Source organism: Pongo abelii, chromosome 9, assembly GCF_028885655.2.
Source record: "Pongo abelii isolate AG06213 chromosome 9, NHGRI_mPonAbe1-v2.0_pri, whole genome shotgun sequence".
Classification (NCBI taxonomy): domain Eukaryota; kingdom Metazoa; phylum Chordata; class Mammalia; order Primates; family Hominidae; genus Pongo; species Pongo abelii.
The window spans coordinates 106,963,882-106,982,214 of NC_071994.2; the positions used below are offsets into that span (position 1 = coordinate 106,963,882).

The window sequence follows — 18,333 nt, forward strand, 5'->3', positions numbered from 1 at the left end:
TTGTGCACTGGGTCCTAGATGGCAGTATAGCATAGTGGTTAAGTTCTCGGGAGCCGCAGTCAAGTTACAACTGCCTTCATTCACATCATGGCTATGTTTCCTTTTAGTTGGAAAGTTATTTAATGGCTCTGAACTTCTGCTTCCTCATCTATAACATGTAATCATTTGAAGAATTGAATGTAACGTGCCTGGCACTCAATGCCAGCTATTCTTATTAATCTTGATTCATTTGAATCTCCCCCTCTCACATTCTTTTCCTTTAAAGTCAAATGGACAAAATTTAAAAATATACTACATCTTTCTCCCTCCTTATTTTTCTTCTTTGGACATTACTCCGTATAAATGATTATCAAGGGATATGGTCAGTGGGACTTCTATGAACTAAAAGCACCACAATATTTTCAAAGCTAAGTCATAAATATTTACTTGAATTCAATTTGTATTATTGTGTTACATAGATTAGATTTGATTTCATGTTCTCAAAGTCCATCCAATTATCCATCCATTTGGCAGCCAAATCCTCTTATTGGTGCATACATACATGAGTATCTTCTCACAAGAACACAGTTAGAAGCAAGTCCTTTTGTCTGCACAGGACCCACCACCATTTCCCAATGCATGCCCTTGTGTGCACCAGGCCACCACAGAAGGAATCTCACGAATGTTAGGCAGATATCACCATGTTCATTCTAAACTCTAGCCCTGGTAAATGTCTTAGGCTTAAACCAAAACTGCTTAAGGAGAAGGAAGAAAAAAAAAGCCTTTGGGAGTAGAGGTCAAAAGTCAAGGACAGTGTCAGTAGAAGGCATCTAAGGAAAATTGCAGGAACAAGTGTTGACCATGAGTCCACTAACTGCATCCCTGTTTGTCTTTTTATATCTACAACTGTGCTTTGATTCTCAAGGGCAGGGATTTATCCCCAATTGTCATACACTGAGCACAGGATACTGTGGGAACTAAATAAATGCCAAATAATCACTGCGCATAATTTATTGCTGTTTTTTTCTTCCTTTGTAAAGACATGTCATAACTTTAGCTATAATCAATCCAGATTTAAATTGAATGAACTCTGTCTTGGGAAAGGAACCATTTTATTGCTGCTAAAGCCCTGAAAATAACTGCAAGCAAAGCAGAAAGGATTACATAAATGGATTAAGAAGTGCGGCAATCATCCATTGCAAGTGTCACCTTGAGATAAATACTGATGCTGGCCTGTGCATTCCCAGGCTTGTGGACAGGGCTGATGTAGAGGGCCAAATCTGCTGCTTGTGATAATGGGAAGATATTTGTCTAACACGGAAGACTAAAGAGGTACAATTTGTAGGAAGGGATCGTGATGTGTGAGAAGGCAGAGAGGGACAGGACGCAAGCAGCAGCACTGAGTCTCTGCTTTAGTTCAGCCCTCTGCTGAACTATGTCATAACATTACCGATATGACTACATTTAGTTGTTCCCCACCCATCTGAAGTGAGTATTATTTGCTAAGAGTTAACAGTAAATGGTAAGACTGGAATTGAAGCCTTTCTCCCTTTTGCTCCATAGTCTCTGTCACTTTAAGCAGAATAGAGGGATGGTCAGTAAGCCATTAGTTGAAGGAAGAAGACAAATGTTATGAGGGCTATATTGGACTTTCCTGTCTGATGTTGAACGGGGGTTGGGTGGTGAGTGGCCACATCCTTATCTTCAGAAGACACCCAAGACAAAGTACAGCATGCCTTCCCTATGGGAATTCCAATAAACTCCAAAGTGCCCTCCACAAACTAGGAGAAGGCATGTAAGCCTCATTCTATTTGAAACCAAACTCCTTACATTGTATAACTCTTTGACTAGCATTGGTTACTTCCATTTCTTACACACCATGAGGAGATTCACAATTCTGTCAGTTTTATGCATCAATTCACTAGTGTCACTAAGAACTGTGGCCCAGTGTGACTGCTGTAGAATCCACCTGCCCTACATATCAGGCAATTGAAACCACCGAGGCACTCAATTTAGAACTAGAACTGAAAGGTTGTTCTGACTGGATGCAAATAACTTCAAAGCGTGATTGCAGACTTTCTGCAGGGGATATTGAGTTTCCAGTCAAAGAAGACTGATAAGCCAGTGCAGCAGAGCAGGGAGCCAGACAGAGGCTGAGCAGCAATTAAGGTTTCTGGTGCTTGGGTTAGAAGAATTCTGGAGTGAGACTTCTGGGAGGGAGACAGGCCAAGTGGTGTCAACCCAGAGAGAGGGGCTGCCCTTTCCATTCCTGCGTCAGTCTCCATAGCTGAACATTTCAGAGCAGCAAGGGTGTTCCAAATTTAATTCAAGGGCCCACTAATTTCAACTAACGTCCCTTATTTCATCCCAGTCTACACCATGGAATAATCCCTCTTTTTCTGTCATTTTGGATTTTAGTCTTGCTTTATCAAAGCTCCTTGACATCAGTTAAGTTTTTTGGGCCTCATACAGGCAGTTTTCTGGAAAGGCTGAGAAGCCTCCCCTGTCCTCAACGACTTCCTCTGGACATGCTGGTCAAGTGTGGGGTGCTGCACAGTGCACAGAGGAGCGCTTTTCCTTCTGCATCCCCTGCCTCTAGGTGCAGCCTAATCACAGAGGTGCTTTGAGATGTAATAAGAATGCTGGAATCTGAGCTCTAGAATGGGGATGTGAATGCACACCCTTTTATAGTTTCTAATATTAGGTGTGGGAGGAAGGAGAGTCAACCTGTTCTTTTTGATCCTGGCCATCTAGACTACTAAGTGCTGTGTTCACGAGTGCATGAAATACTCATAAATGCTATGAATTACATACAATCATTACTCTTACTTTTGCAACTGAGGAAACTGAGCCTTTGAAAAGTTAAGAAAAAAAAAACAACAAAAAACTTGTCCACAGCCATACAACCAGTCAGTGGTAGAGCCAGAGTTTGAATCCAGGCCTCTTCATGCCTTTTGTACATATGAGCCCAGTGTGAAGATCTGACGGAGGGTTCAGAGAGCAGCTTCCACAAGCCATGTTGAAGTCTTTCCACCAGAGGACCACTTGCTGTGCAAATGACCTGGCTTCCTAGGTGCAGCCATAGGCACTAACCTGTCATTTTCACAATGTCATCAATACACATACCCAAGCATGAGCTCCTGTGTATCCTCATCCATCTATTCAGTTCTGACTAATAAACCAGGCAGCTATTCAGAGTCTACTTTTGTCTTTGGTATTGTGATATAACATTTCGTCCTTTTATCTGAACTGAGTGGACTTTGGCCAACGCACACTCTTCATTTTGTCCTCATTTCTCCTTGAACCCTTTCTTGCCTCATCTAGGAGCTGAATGGATTGATAGCAATGATTTGTCCTCAGTGGGAACAAATGCCAGTATCCTAGAGATTCTAGTTTCTGTAGGACAGATAAAACCAATATAATATTTCACATACTTGGCAAGCACAACATGGGTGGTAATCAGCTTAAGATAAACATTTAAAAATCTATTCCTTATTAAAGTGAAACATATTTATTATTTTATACAAGTTACATGTTCTGGTGGATAGAAGTCCAAAATGTGCCTTACTGGGTCAAAATCAAGGTACGTAAAGGTAAGTCTGTTTTTGTGAATACAAAAACTCATTGTGAAACAAAATAATCTCCTCACTTTGAACATGGGAAAGCACCTTTGTTCTCCACATGCACAATAATTTACTGCTTGTTTTGGTCAACAAGAGGATGGTTTCCTTGAGTCAGTCTCTAAACATTAAGTTATCAGTTGACTTTCACTGTGCTGGCCATTCATCAATCTTTATTCTGATAGATGCATCACATGCTTTTTTCTCTTGATCATCCACAGACTGTCAGAGAATCCAATTAAACTGCTGCATGTCCTTGAAGATAGCCAGTAATCTTTTTTTTTCTTTCCTTTTTTTTTTTTTTTTTTTGAGACAGAGTCTCACTCTGTTGCCCAGGCTGGAGTGCAGTGGCATGATTTCAGCTCACCGTAACTTCCGCCTCCCGGGTTGAAGCAATTCTCCTGCCTCAGCCTTCCGAGTAGCTGGGACTACAGGTGTGTGCCACATGCCCAGCTAATTTTTGTATTTTCATTAGAGATGGAGTTTCGCCATGTTGGCATCAGTAATCATTTTATTGTTGTTGTTACAAGGTCTAGCCTTTATAATGCTAAAGTTCTTTATAAACTCTTAGCAGGCATGCAGCAGCAGCCTACATACTAGTGCATATTTACCACACGGTGATGGCATGTGGAGAATGAGCACTCAAAGTAGGTCCATGATGTTTTTGAAAACCATGATCTTGTTCTTCTGTTTTGCTTTCTCTGGCATCTCAGCTTGCTATATTATTTTAATCTTCTAAAGCTCAAGTCAAAAGGCATATTCACTCTACATCTCCTATGACCCCTTCTCTATGTACTCACCACACTTTTTCTGCCCTCTATTATAGCACTTACTTCATAGACCTTGTTTTGTTTTCTTTACAGATAGTCCAACTTACAATGGTTCAACATGATTTTTTTTTTTTACTTTTTGATGGTGCTTTCAGCTGTGTATGTTAATGGTGAGCACCCATAAAACCATTCTGTTTTTCACTTTCAGTAGAGTATTCAATAAATTATATGAGCTATTAAACCTCTATCATAAAATAGGCTTTGTGTTAGATAATATTGACCAACTGTAGGCTGATATACGTGTTCTGAACATGTTTAAGGTAGGCTAGGCTTAGCTATGAAGTTCAGTAGGCTATGTGTATTAAATGTGGTTTTGACTTAACTATATTTTCCCCTTACAATGTGTTTATTGGGATGTAAACCCATCAAAAGTTAAGAAGCATCTATATTCAGGTGCTTCTCTTCTATTGAACTAAAAAAGTTGTTGGAGGTAGAGAGCTAATCATCTTTTTATCCTTTCTCTTCTAGTACCCTGTCCCTAGTGTAAGGACCAAATGCAGCTCATTCAAGGTCACTTCTAAAACCATTTGACTTCAACGATTAGGAACAAGGTGCTGCTGAAGGAAGCACAACATCATCTTTGTGCCAGATTCCCTTTGCAAGAAATAGACACTCAATAATTACTACCTGAATGAATCAGATAAGCCATGGATTTTTTCAGTTTAATTTTTTATCACAAAGGCAAAACAATTCCAACTATCTTTCAGGAATGCATAGAGTATTATTAATACTTTATATGTTGAATGTTTGGATCTTATCTCAAGACTAGTGTAGGATGTGGTGTAGTGCGAAAGTGTTAGGTTAGAATTAAGAAACTAGGATTTAGAACCAGCTCTGCCAAGGATGAACCAAGATGCATGAGATGACTGGCACTAAGATCCGTGAAATATAGAAGGAGTGGCACACATGGTAGAGCATGGTCTTGAGAAGACTGGTTCTCAGATGCAAACATCAAGGTGCTAAGGAACACTGCCTTTGTCAAATGGGAGACAGTGCCATAATCTGTTATGAAAAGTGCTAAACATTTCCCTTTAATGATGCAGCACTAGGTTTATGATGCTTTGGGGTGGGGTGGGAGGTGAGGGGACTATAGGAATAATTGTATTATTTTTGTACCAAGCAACCAGGGGCTCTCAGCCTTTCTCAAGGTTCATAAATTCGCCAGGAGGAGTCTTCATCCTTATGAATATTACAACCTCACTGTGATTTTCAGATACCCTCTTCTATAAATCAGCACATAATTATGAAAACTGTTTTCACATTTCAATCCCAATGCAGAAGTGCAAATAAATCTGGAAAGAACAATTATTTTATAAGTTTTAATGAGGGACTATCAGGATACTTTAACTGAAAATTATGAAAGACACTGAATTTCATGACTCCACATGTGGGTTTAATATCTAAAGAATAAAAACATTTACCACTTGTTTTTACACAAACTAACCTAAATCACAGTAAAAGATTCTTCATCAGACAATTCCTGATTTTCAAGGTTTAGAAGCATTGTGAAGCAATGAGTGAATGCAAATTTACGGAGCAACTACTATGTATCCAGCACTTTGTGAGATACTTTCACAAAATCAAATTTCATTTAATTCTCACAGCAAACCCTCATCTTAGATATTACAATTCCCATTGGATGGATGTAGAATCTGAGTTGCAGAGGACTTAAGTGACTTGCCTAAAGCCACTGGACGTAAGTAGACATTCAGCACATATGTACTGGAAAATCAATGGACGATTGAATGAATATCTGGAAGGCATTGAATCAGCCATGAAAGCAGTGACACCATGATAAAGCAATTCTCTGAACCACGGGAATTCATGACCTGGGGTGATGTATAAAGTGTATCTCTGAAATGAAAAATTTTTAAAAAAACACGTTAGGAGATGAAGGTCTTAAAATTTCTTTTTCTCATTTACTAGTCTATGAATCCCTGAGCTTTAAACACCATTGAGTTGCTCACAGCATGAACTTTGCAGCCAACAAGGCCAAGTTCATGTCATGATTCTCTATTTTCTAGCTCTCACAGAAACTTTCTGAATTTTTTTCTTTTACTATGCAAAATGGGAACCATGGTAGCTCCTGCCAAGGAATTTGTTAAGATTAAATGAATTTTGAGTGTTTGAAGCACAGGTCTAAATCCTAGCTCTCAGTAGGTATGCCCACATTATTATTGAAGTGAGTAACACAGAGCAAAGAAGGAAGTTTAAATCAGAAGCACCTAAAACTAGAAGGAGCTGAGATTCTGTAATTGGTGATTACTAAGGAATGGAAGGCCATGCCCACCTTGAACTAAATACAAAAAGCCAATGATCAGTTGTGTTCAGTTTGATTACATCAGACGTAACACTATCCTTTGCAAGTGTATTAGTCTCTTCTCATACTGCAATAAAGAAACACCCAAGACTGGGTAGTTTATTAAAAAAAGAGGTTTAATGGCCTCACAGTTATGCATTGCCTGGGAGGCCTAAGGAAACTTACAATCATGGCACAAGGCGAAGGAGAAGCAAAGGCACGTCTTACATGGTGGCAGGAGGGAGAGCATGTGTGCAAGTGTAGGGGAACTGCCCTTTAAAAATCATCAGATCTTGTGAGACTCACTTACTATCAAAAGAATAGCATGGGGAAAACCATCCCCATGATTCAATTATCTCCATCTTGTTTCTCCCTTGACATGTGGGGATTATAGGCATTATGGGATTGCAATTCAAGATGAGATTTGGGTGGGGACACAATGCATAACTATATCAGCAAGTAAAGACACTCAGTGAGTTGGATCTCTCAGCAGCAGCAGTGCCTACAAGCATATATGCTCTAGGAACAGGGTAGTGTCTCCTTAAGTCTAGTGGGGCATAAAGGAAAACAATCCCATAATAATGTTCCAGTGCTTCACAGAATAAAATTGGCACAGAAAACACAAGGAACACACATTTCTCTTTAACAAGAGTAATTGCTGTGGAAAATGCACATTTGTTCATCCAGATGCTAAAAGTTACCTAAGGCTTTCCACTGTCAAATGGATTTTTCCTATTGATTTGCATTTGAATGACATGCCTAGATGAGGGGAATAACTTTGATAATGAAGGTAGGGTTAGGATATCCACAAAGATGGACAACTGCATCTAGGATAAAAGCAGAGGTGGCACAGGCACCAGGAGGAAAAATAACTGAAAGTTGTCCCAGTGCTGAGATTTTCTTAAAATATTTCATGTGTGTGCCCTCGTAGACACACACAACATGATAAACAACAATATGGTTTTTATGAATGCTTGCTGGCAAACAGAGTAAGTGAGCCAGCTAGATACTTACAAATCATAAGAGTCATAAACGGTGGCAAAAGTCTTTAAAAGAAAAGCTTAGCAGAAGAAACATCCAATAAGCAAAATAGTGTCAGAAAATTTCTGGATAAATAGTATCAGAAAAGTTGAGTACTTGGAGATAATTCTGTAAACTTTTAATGAGTACACTGATTATACAGATACTTAAATATGACAATATTTGCAAATACTATCTGTGAGGCTCTCCAGATTACTGATGGTTATCTTAGAGCCTTATAGGGAAGACAGCAGAGCAATTAATAGAAATACCTTGGTTCTGTGCAGAGTTTTGTAAGCAATTCAAATAATAACAGTACCTATCATTTATTGAGGGTGTTAGATACTCTTTTATCACCTAATCCTAACACAAATTTGCAAAGTGCTTATAATTAGAGCCATTTTACAAAGTGAAGAAAATAGAGAATCAGGGGTCTGTAAGTGACTTCTCCAAGGCCACTGCTACTGATTTTAGGATTTGAGTTAGAGTTTTATTACAAGTTAGTTTGATTCTCAAGTCCACGCTCTTTCCACTGCAACATCCTTCTTTCTTTTGCCCTATTTCTATTAAATTTATGCCAAACAATTTTAATATTGATAAATAAAACTTTCACTTGGTAAAGGTACCAAATATACCACATGGTTCAGGAAACTCCATGAAGCTAACCAAGCTAACCATCTTTCAATAATAGAAACTATTACAATAATGTAATATTAATAAGCAACACAAATTATTATTAATTTCTATTATCTATCGATGTCACCAGTACCTGCTTAATTTACAGAGAAGTAATTACAGATATCTCAAGACTGACTGATTTGACTCATCACTGGTGTTGGCTAAAGGCTTTTGGCAAATTCTTAACCCAGGTAACAAATAGGCAGACAGAGAAAACTGCAAGCACTGTTTCTAAAATATGTTCATGTGTTAATGCTCTCTGAATAATTTCCTACATTTGAAATCATTTTTGAAAAATCAAAACTTGTGTCCTCCTGTTTAGCATGCAGTGGCATGACAAAGAAACAGTAATAAATGATAAAATTTTTTTAAAGAAGGTATCCTGACAAGAGAATTCAGAACAAATGAAAACATACTGATATAAAACATTTATTTCATTTATTTCTGTTTCTTATGCTAGTTATTTACCTGTAAATAATTTGCAAATTAGAGTCAAATGTTTTAGATCTTAGAGCAAAATGTCATGGAGAAAATAATAGAATTGGTATTAGGTCCTTGGAAATGGGTTGGTAACTGTTCCAGAGTTGTAACATCTAACCATTTAGAGTCTGTAAAGATCACATATTTCAAATGTTATCATTTGGAACTAATTTAATATCAAGATGTTTACTGCACTCAACATTAAAATACCTTTTTTTTTTTTTTTTTTTTTTTTTGAGCAGGGTCTTCACTCTGTTGACCAGGCTGGAGTGCAGTGGTGCAATCCAGCCCATAGTAGCCTTGAACTACCTGGGCTCAGGTGATCCTCCCACCTCAGCCTCCTGAGTAGCTGGAACTACAGGCATATGCTTCACGCATGGCTAACATTTGTATTTTTTGTAGACACAGGTTCTCACCATGTTGCCCAGGCTGGTCTCGCACTCCTGGGCTCAAGCGATCTGCCTATCTCGGCCTCCCAAAGTGTTGGGATCACAGGAGTGAGCCACTGTGTCGAGTCTAAAACACTTTTTAAAAGAGGAGTGGATGTGAATTTTAGCATGTGTATCTAAAAATGATTACTTTTTGGAGAACAATATATTTTAATTAATAGTTTAAAACTATTAATTTGGAACGCCCCAATAATTTTGTTCATATTTTAATCACAACACAAGCCTTGAAAACAGGTTTCCCTCCTTGCCATTATGTCTTGGGTTTTTCTTTGGTGAACACACTGTCATTCTAGAAAGTCAAGTTCTCCTGGAATAAGAAAAAGAACAGATCTTACTTATATTGTTTATCTCCATAAATCACCTCTCAGTTAATGTCCAGTCAGGGCTGATCATTTCTTAATTTAGAAATGTTGAATTTTATGCTATGAACTTGAATAAATATACATTGTCCTTAAATTCATAGGCATATGTTTTAAATGAATTGTAGTTTAGTTTTAGTTAAACTGCAGTGGTAATGCAGCAGTTTAAGGAGTATTTATGTAGCTTACAGAAAGAATACCCATATAATTTCACCTAATTTTATGCACACTTCCTATACTCATTAGAATATCTACCATAAAAAGTAAATGCAATTTGAACTGAAAACATTTTTAAAAAATTAACTTCTGGGCAGCTTTGAGGTTAAAAGCATGAGGCTGAAACTACTGGCAAAAATTAGGTTTGAAACTACAGTTATCTACAGATTTCAGTTATAAATGCTACCCTTTTCTCCATTACCCCCTAGGAAACTGAAAGTTGAATATATTAACTTGTTATATTATCTTCACTCCAGAAGCTTTTACAGACAAGTTTGAGCTTATCTATTACTTGTGAATTTTAAAAATGTAGACATTATTGCATTGACATCCTGATTTCAATACTTGGTAATTTTATCTGTCTCCTCTCTCTCTCTTTCCTCACCAAAACTTTTACTGTTCTTTTGCATTTGCCATTTTCACCTCTCTTCTTGAAGAGAACAAAAAGCTCACTTACCACCTCACCTCCCTTCTACTAAATAAAAAGAAGCAAAACACATCATTTAATTGTAAAATATGAGCCTTCATACTTTAAATATTCCTGATTCATTATAAGTTCTTTACTCAGTGTGTCTGCATTCTATTTCAGAGTTCATAAAACTCTGTGTTTTGTATATTCACATTCAAATGTCATCTTAGAATCCTGCTCTTTGAAATCATGAAAAATGCCACTTTCCATCTGTCTGGACAAATCAGAAGAATGGGTGCTCAAAAGATATTCATAAATGATGAGCTTCTTTCTGCACAACATCATTAAGAAATTATTATACTGATAGAAGGAGACTTTTTGGAGATCCTGAAAAGGCAAAGTTTTATTTGACACCTAATAGATTTCCATTATCCATAGCTATTTTCCTGTTTTCACTGTTTATTCACTGCTCCCTTCCTCATACATTGGGATACAAGCCATGAATTTGTATTTTTAATTTCTCAAAGCAGAAAATACCAGCTGAAATGTTAAACCTGACTTCCCTTGTTTTTGTGATACATGCAGGTGATTCAGCATCAGTGGAATGATAAATAATTAAGTCGGCACGTTTATACAAGAACAGAGACGGTGGTGACTTGCCAGGGTTAAATTAAATGGGACAAAAATGCCTTAGGGCCATTCTAAACAAGAGATTAAGAAATGGAACCTAAGCCAGCAGGGGAGAGAGAGGATGTTTACTTTGTCACAAACATCAAGTAGTATGTCACCTTGAACGCTCTTGGAAGGTTATTTCGGTAACCAAAGATACTTTTAATAAAGCTACCCTCTCCAGTCTATGGGGTGGTTTCTATAAACTTTAGAAATAGGCTAACACTGGGTTAGTAATATATTCAATCCCACAAACATTAATTGAGCATCTAAAATATGTCAGAGACTGTTGCAAGTAGTGCAGATACAGGATGAACAATCTCTGAAGTAGTGCTTCTTGATACTGGCTGTCTCTAAGGATCACTCTCCTAGGAACCATAATTAATATCAATATATATCCCAGTCTCACCCCATTGAGATTCTGAGTCAACGTATCTGGGGTGGGACTAGGCATCTGAAGGTTTTCAAAGCTCCCTCAGTTATTAAATATTCAGCCAGAGTGGAGAACCACAGGAGGTACTGGGATCCCAGATCCTCTTAGAGGAAACACAAAGGTACAATAACAGTGCAGCAGTAGGACATACAAAGTGAGATGGTGTCTTAAGTGGTCCTAACTTTACCAAGTTAGGGGGTGGGTAGATATCACACGGACAGAACAAGGGACAAGGTAGGCTTCACCAAGGAAGTAATGCAAACATATTTCAGAATTCTAAGTCACTATAGCTAGCTAACAATTTTTGAACATGTATGAAGTGTCAGGTGCTCTTGATGGTACCAGAAGCAGTCCCCAGAAGTAGGTGTTATTGCACACACATTGCCAATAAGAAAACTGAGATCAGAGTACGTGCTAAAAAAAAAAAAAAATCACAAAACTTGTAAGTGGCAGGGTTAGAATTTGAATCCAGGCTTCCTGCCTCCAACTCAACACAATTTCTAGGGGGAAAAAAAGTAATGGATTTAGGTGATTTCAAAATTTTAATATTTCCAGAAAAAAGATGCCAAGAAGGGCTGTCCCTTGAATTGCTGAAGACAGAGTCAGATTTTATTGCTCGTTTGTCCAATACTATTTTTATATAAAATTTCCTCTGGGGTTTTCTAAACATGTGCATATTTTACTTTCTTTTAAGTTGACCTAGTAGAGATCCAAACACAGCAATGTCTTACAGAAAAGCTATTTTTTCTTTAAATTGAATCCAATCTGAGCCCTGGAGAGATTCAGGGCTATAGTGATCTGCACATGGCGTATCTCCATAACACCAGGGCCACCAGTGACTTTCTTGTCCCCCTCTTAGCTAAGCCATAAGCAGAAGGCCCAGGCAGGAGTTAACTGATTAGTCATTTTGTTCCAAATGTTACAAATGGTTGTGCTAAAGCAGTCCAGGTTCACAGCTCTTAAAAGTATTCTTAATATTACAAGCTGTATCTTGGTGAAATACCTTTATATCTACAATGCAAACCAGCCTTTCAAGACCTTTTAGGGAACATTTCAACTATAACAAAACTTATCAAATAAAGCAAGGACGTAACAGACTAGAAGTAATTGTTTTATTCAATAAGAGGCAACTATATTTCATATCTTTATTAATTTGAGTTTTACATGCCAATAAACATTCTCATCCTAAGATCATATCACTCAGATGTAAGACCTGGATATTATTTTTTTTAGTTTAAGCATTGTTTTAACTCATGATGTTCTCTCTGCCTGAATGTTCCTCTCGGTTCTCCCCTTATTGTACTCCCCTGAAGTTTCTAATTGAATATGTGCTCTCACGCGTCTCTAAACTATTCCAGACCTTCTTTTCCTTTGCCTTGAGACATTTATATCTCAAGCACATAAACCACCCAGGCACCAAGTAGATATCAGATCTAGAAGGTAGAGTTGAAATTTTCCAACAGAGTTTTGGCTGTTGCTTTAACAGGGATCTCTCCTGCCAACACTGACATCCCTGGACTAAACCAACCTTCACACCTATCAGAGAGGCAAAACTATCAATTACACAAGCACTGTTCTTGTAGGCAAGAGACCAGGATCCTCATTCTTCTTCACTGCTAACTAACCACACAGACATTGGCAAATTACTTACTTCCTCTGACTTGGCTTTCTCCACTGTAAAATTGGGGCTAATAATGCCTTGCTTGCCAATAAATAAGAAGCTGGTTCAGATGATTTTTATAAGATCTCATCCAGCTCCAAACTATGACCTATATATCTTTCACTGGACCAAACCCTTCTGACTCTGATGCAAAAAAACACAGTTTGGGCAAAATGCAGAACTTCATTTGAAAGCGCTGTGAAATATGACGATGGATTTTTAGTAACCACCTGATCTAAGTGAGTTAAATATATTGTACTGCTAATCCTTACTCATTATTACAGGTTATGTCCCTAGTCCAAAAATCTAAACTCTGAAATGCTCCAAAATCCAAAACTTTTTGAGCACCAACATGATTCTCAAAGGGAATGCTCATTGGAACATTTTGGAGTTCAGATTTTTGGATTAGGGATACTGAACCAGTAAGTATAAATGTAAATATTCCAAAATCCAAAAAGCATCCAAAATCCAAAAGACTTCTGGTTTCAAATACTTTGGATAAGGGATACTCAGCTTGTACTGTTAAGATTTCTATCTGCTTACGAAGAATGCACAAGTCTCTGTCTCTTACCTTTTGACTTCCGGTCATGGTATGACCTGCCTCGATAACGAGGGGTGTCCAAATACATATTCTCAAGATCTTCTTGCCATGACTCTGGATTGAAGTACTTCAGCAGATCTTCCACGGTATCAAATTCTGCAATTTTTTTGTCCAGAGCATCCGCAATCAGAGTGGGATCCGTTACTGATGGAGAGTTATAGGATACCCCCTAAGAGTGACATACAGCTCAGTGTACTCAGAAAAAGTCCATTGCTGTGAAATACAACAGTCATTCAACTATACGGAAAGAACATAAACAGGCTTCTGAGTATAAGACATCATACGTTTGAATGCCATGTAAAAACAACATGGTATTGTCTTGCCATATTCTTGGATAAAAATCAATTAATTACTAAAAAGATAGTCATTCGCTTTTTTGTAAATCAAATCCAAGTAGATCATAAAGCTTCCAGTTTATCTTAACTGTAATCATCTAGTAATCATCTAAAAATATAGATGAGATAGAAATATATTAAATTAAGTCATCCAGTTTCTTGGTTCATGGTCCCAAATCATCCACATAACAACAAATAACAGGGAATCAAAATTTCAAACTCATTCCACATTAGTTTTGATAATTAATTCCACTCTCCCACTTTTAATCTCCACATCCCCCCTTTACAGGTCACCTGGCATTGCAGATGATGTGTGAGCAATGTACGAATCTACTCTGGAGACATTTTCATAAAATCTAGCACTTTCGCCAAATTATTTACTGTCGACAAAGATAATTAGCCATGAAACTGGCTCTCTTGACTTAAAAGGAGAGGATTCACATGGGGAACACATTTTTTTAAAGTGCTATAGTTTGCTAGTGATCCCAGTCGCCCTTAAAATTTCTCAGGAAGACTCTTTAAATGAGAAACACAACATCATTGAAAGCCTGGAAAGGATTATGTATTTTGCCACGGAATACATGGCACATGAGGTTTCCAAGCACTTACTTCACTAACCCTTGTACAATCTAGAGGTAAATGAGCCATGATTCAAACAACTCTGTTAAAATTCATGACCCATTAATAAGGAAATAGAGAGCACACAGCCTCAAATGATTTTTAAATGTCTTTAAAGAAACTACCAAACAAATACAATCCCCTAAAGGCAAATATCTCCTATCACTAAGGGAAAATAGGAATTAATGAAAACTTGCTTTCCTAAGATTTGACTGTAGTATCTAATCAATAAAAATTATGTGCTATTGAGTCCCAGACAGCAAAGCCCACAATTTATAACCTTACTTTCAGGCAATGTTGTCTCTCTTTAACCAATCAAGGTCCAAAGGTTGCTAAGTGATTTGATGATCATCTGCTCTCAGAATAACAGTCCCTCTTCACACAACTAAGAGGCTTTAAAGCATTAATCTACCATTGGTATAACTCAGGAGCAGTTTTCACATATTCCCTGTAGGGAAAAGGAAGTCAAGGGAGTTGGGTGAGAGGGCGAAATAGACAGATGAATGTGTCAGGCCAGCTCTATTTTTTTTTCTTTTACAAGAAACCATACATCTAATTTTCAGTCATCCTTGTTAAAATAAGTTCTGAACAAACCTTTCCTGCCATGCTACATTCATTACCTTATGAGTTCACTCTGTATTCTGTTCAGGTGTATCCAGATAATAATGATCATTTATCTGGAGGCATGGTCTTTGTCATACATTACGGAAGAATCCAGAGATTTAATCACAGTTCAAGCCAGGTTAAAGATGCCCTCTACAGTCATATTGTTGATATTATATAGCTCTCATCTGGGTGCAGCCATATTTGTTCCTTCTGTTTCTGATAGGTTGTCTCTTTAATCTAGGTGAGTGTGTGGGTGTCTGTGTGTGTGTGTGTGTCTGTGTGTGTGTCTGCTTGATATGAGCTGAACCCTGACTGACACACATCATTTCTGTCTTTCACATCTCTCTTGAGGTCACATGCTAGAGGTGGAAGACTTATAATTCAGGACTATAATTCCAAATCCTCATTAACTTGTATTGTCAGATAATCTACAGTCTATCTGGCTAATATGCACCAGATGGTTTATAAGCAGCCTTGTGTCACAATAGTGTGGGTCTAAGAACCAAAAAACTCAAAATGAGCTGACCAAATTAGAAGCATGGCAGCACATAAAAAATCTTTGAAATTAAAATGCTTCCCTCATTTTTGAAATAAAAACAGGGACATCGATCAAGTCATTCCCACGCAAGTGAAAGCTTCTTGTGACAGCTCTGGGGAAAGTGGCTGCATGGAGTTTTCCAGGTTGGCTCCCAACAGTGCCTAGAATGTAGCGTGTACACAGACTTCTCTCTCAGAGAAAGCTGTGGGGAACTCTCAGTCCCTTAGAAGGGAGGGGGAAATTTAATCTCTTCGAACATGAGGCTGAAGAGTCAATCCAAACCATAGGTAAAATGCAAACATGTCCCTGTGTATGAGCTTTACTGCTGTTTTCAAGTTTTGATTTAGGGAAGTTGACAGAAACAACAACGACGGCTGAGGAAATATTTATGAATGATGAGGTGACCTAATAAGACTACAAGAACATTTTGGTTTCTGAGGTAAATATTTTAAAACTATTTTTGAGAAAAAGAACTAATTGAATGTGTCTCCTTCAGCTGAACAGTAAATATGATTTCATTCAGCTTTTGTCATGTATTTATAAAAATCAATTCTGAAGTTAACTGCATTACTTTAAAATGATAACAGTTTGTAAAAAAAGAAATGCTCTGAAAATGGAAAACCACTTTCAACAAAAACACAGTATGGTTTAAACAGAAGTTAATGATAGGTCCAATGACTCTTGCTCCTGCTCCAGAAAGTTCTTGAACAATGGAGTTCTGAGTAAAGAAACTAGCTTGCTCTGGTCTTACAAGAGAGTTAAGCAGCGCCTAGACTTGAAACTCAAACGAGAAGCTTTTGCAGTGGATCTGGACCCAGGGAACTTCCCCAGATACTCCAAAAGGATGAGACAATGCCTCTCTTTTAAGGGACCTGGGTTATTCTTAATTTGTTGAAGGTCCTTTAAGGCTTGTAATTCTGTGGTTGGGGCAAGAATCATTAGACAACCCTGAGCTATCATGTCGAAGGTGCCTGAGAAGCTACAGCATCCCATGACCCTCAGTCAAGGTTGCAAAAACTTCTGGTGTCTGCCTTGAGTTATCAGCCTCTACTGTGACCCTCCTGCTTAGCCTGAGCACCTCTTCAGCATATCTGCCTTGTGTTGACTTTCATCTAATTGATAATGATTGCCTACACCAAGTTAGGTTAAGAGCATGTATTCTGGACTGTCGAAAGCACACAAAACACTTATTATCACTGTCAAAGAGCTCTCCGATTTTTGGATCAGATGAGGTTCTAGTCCAGCATCCATACCAGGTGAATTAAATAGTCACATAATTCATAGTGGAGGGAATCCTGCCATATGAAAGAGTTTTTAAAAAATCCTCCAGAGAGAAAAAGATAACATACCAATTTTAGGAAAAACAACAACAACTCTGACTCAGCCACACGGACCTACTCAGAACCATGGGCAAGCTTTCTCTATGTTCTTGACCTTTTAGTAAACAATTGCATTTATTATCTTGTATTTTATTGCTACATAAGTGCCACACACAGGATTGGTGAAAACAAGGTCTGTTCTTTCTGTGCAAAGTAGACAAGGAGACTGAATACTGAGAAATGACTAAGTTTAAAGAAAAACTGGAGCATGAACCATTTTACAGCTTCAGGGTGAGTTATGTTTTATATCCAAGTAAAATAGAATACATGCCTGATTTGCACTTAAGTTATCTTACTGTAAACATTGGGATTTTTCAAGTCTGAAAAGACCCTTGAAAATGCAAAGGTTAACATTTTCCCCAGGAATATTCGAAAGCTATTTTGAAATTCTCCACTTGAGTGTGGGCCATGAACTAGTTTGATATGTTTGATATGTTTGGACAGACCTTTAATTGGAATGCTCTGCTCTGAAAATGAAAAATATTTAAGTTATTGCCTAGCGTGAGTTCCTACCATACTATACTGGCAGTTCCTGGAAACCTTTCTGACACACAGGGAAAAGGGTTTCTGACACAATCCATTGTAACCTGAATGAAATGGAGAAACACATCCTGTTTGAGATCTAGCTTTTGGTCAAGCCACAGGTCCTTAATGCAGGTGAAGTACTTTTGGGGTTGACCTTAGCTGTTCCATCCGTTTCTTTTGCTGGCAACAGAGTAATAAATTACTTACTGAAATAGAGCTTGTGACAGATTCCCAGTTAGTCTCTGAAGCTGCTGCGGGTTGGAAATCTTCCTGGAAGGCAAAGAAACATCTATGTGAGTCAGTCAAACCTCTGTTCAATTCATTATGTGCACAGTTTCAACATCTCAGCCTTCTGAATCTTTTTCCAACTAAGTGACAACAGAAATAGGGCTATATTCCTGCTGAACAGGTCACCATTTGTCTTAAGCACATCTCCTCAAGAACCCTTCTCATCAAGACATGGACATTTTCTTGTAAGTACTGGTGAAATGGAAAAGGCACAGGCAGGAATGCAAATTTTAACTTGGCCATCTACTGGCTGTGTGACCACAGACAACTGACAACCTCTCCAGTCCTTCCTTTCCTCAGCTGTAAGTGGCTAGTATGGAATCCTTACATTACAGGGCTGTT

General features: G+C 38.0%; 1 protein-coding gene across 2 annotated transcripts in view; it reads right to left on the minus strand.

Moving 5' to 3' along the window:
* The window catches only part of PDGFD (platelet derived growth factor D), a 257,387-nt gene that overhangs the window by 20,575 nt on the left and 218,479 nt on the right, over positions 1–18,333 (minus strand). For both annotated transcript variants that reach the window (XM_054523728.1, NM_001132318.1), the window contains 2 exon segments: positions 17,911–17,973; positions 13,673–13,871 (listed from right to left, as the gene is read on the minus strand). In XM_054523728.1, coding sequence (XP_054379703.1) covers positions 13,673–13,871; positions 17,911–17,973 — 262 coding nt within the window.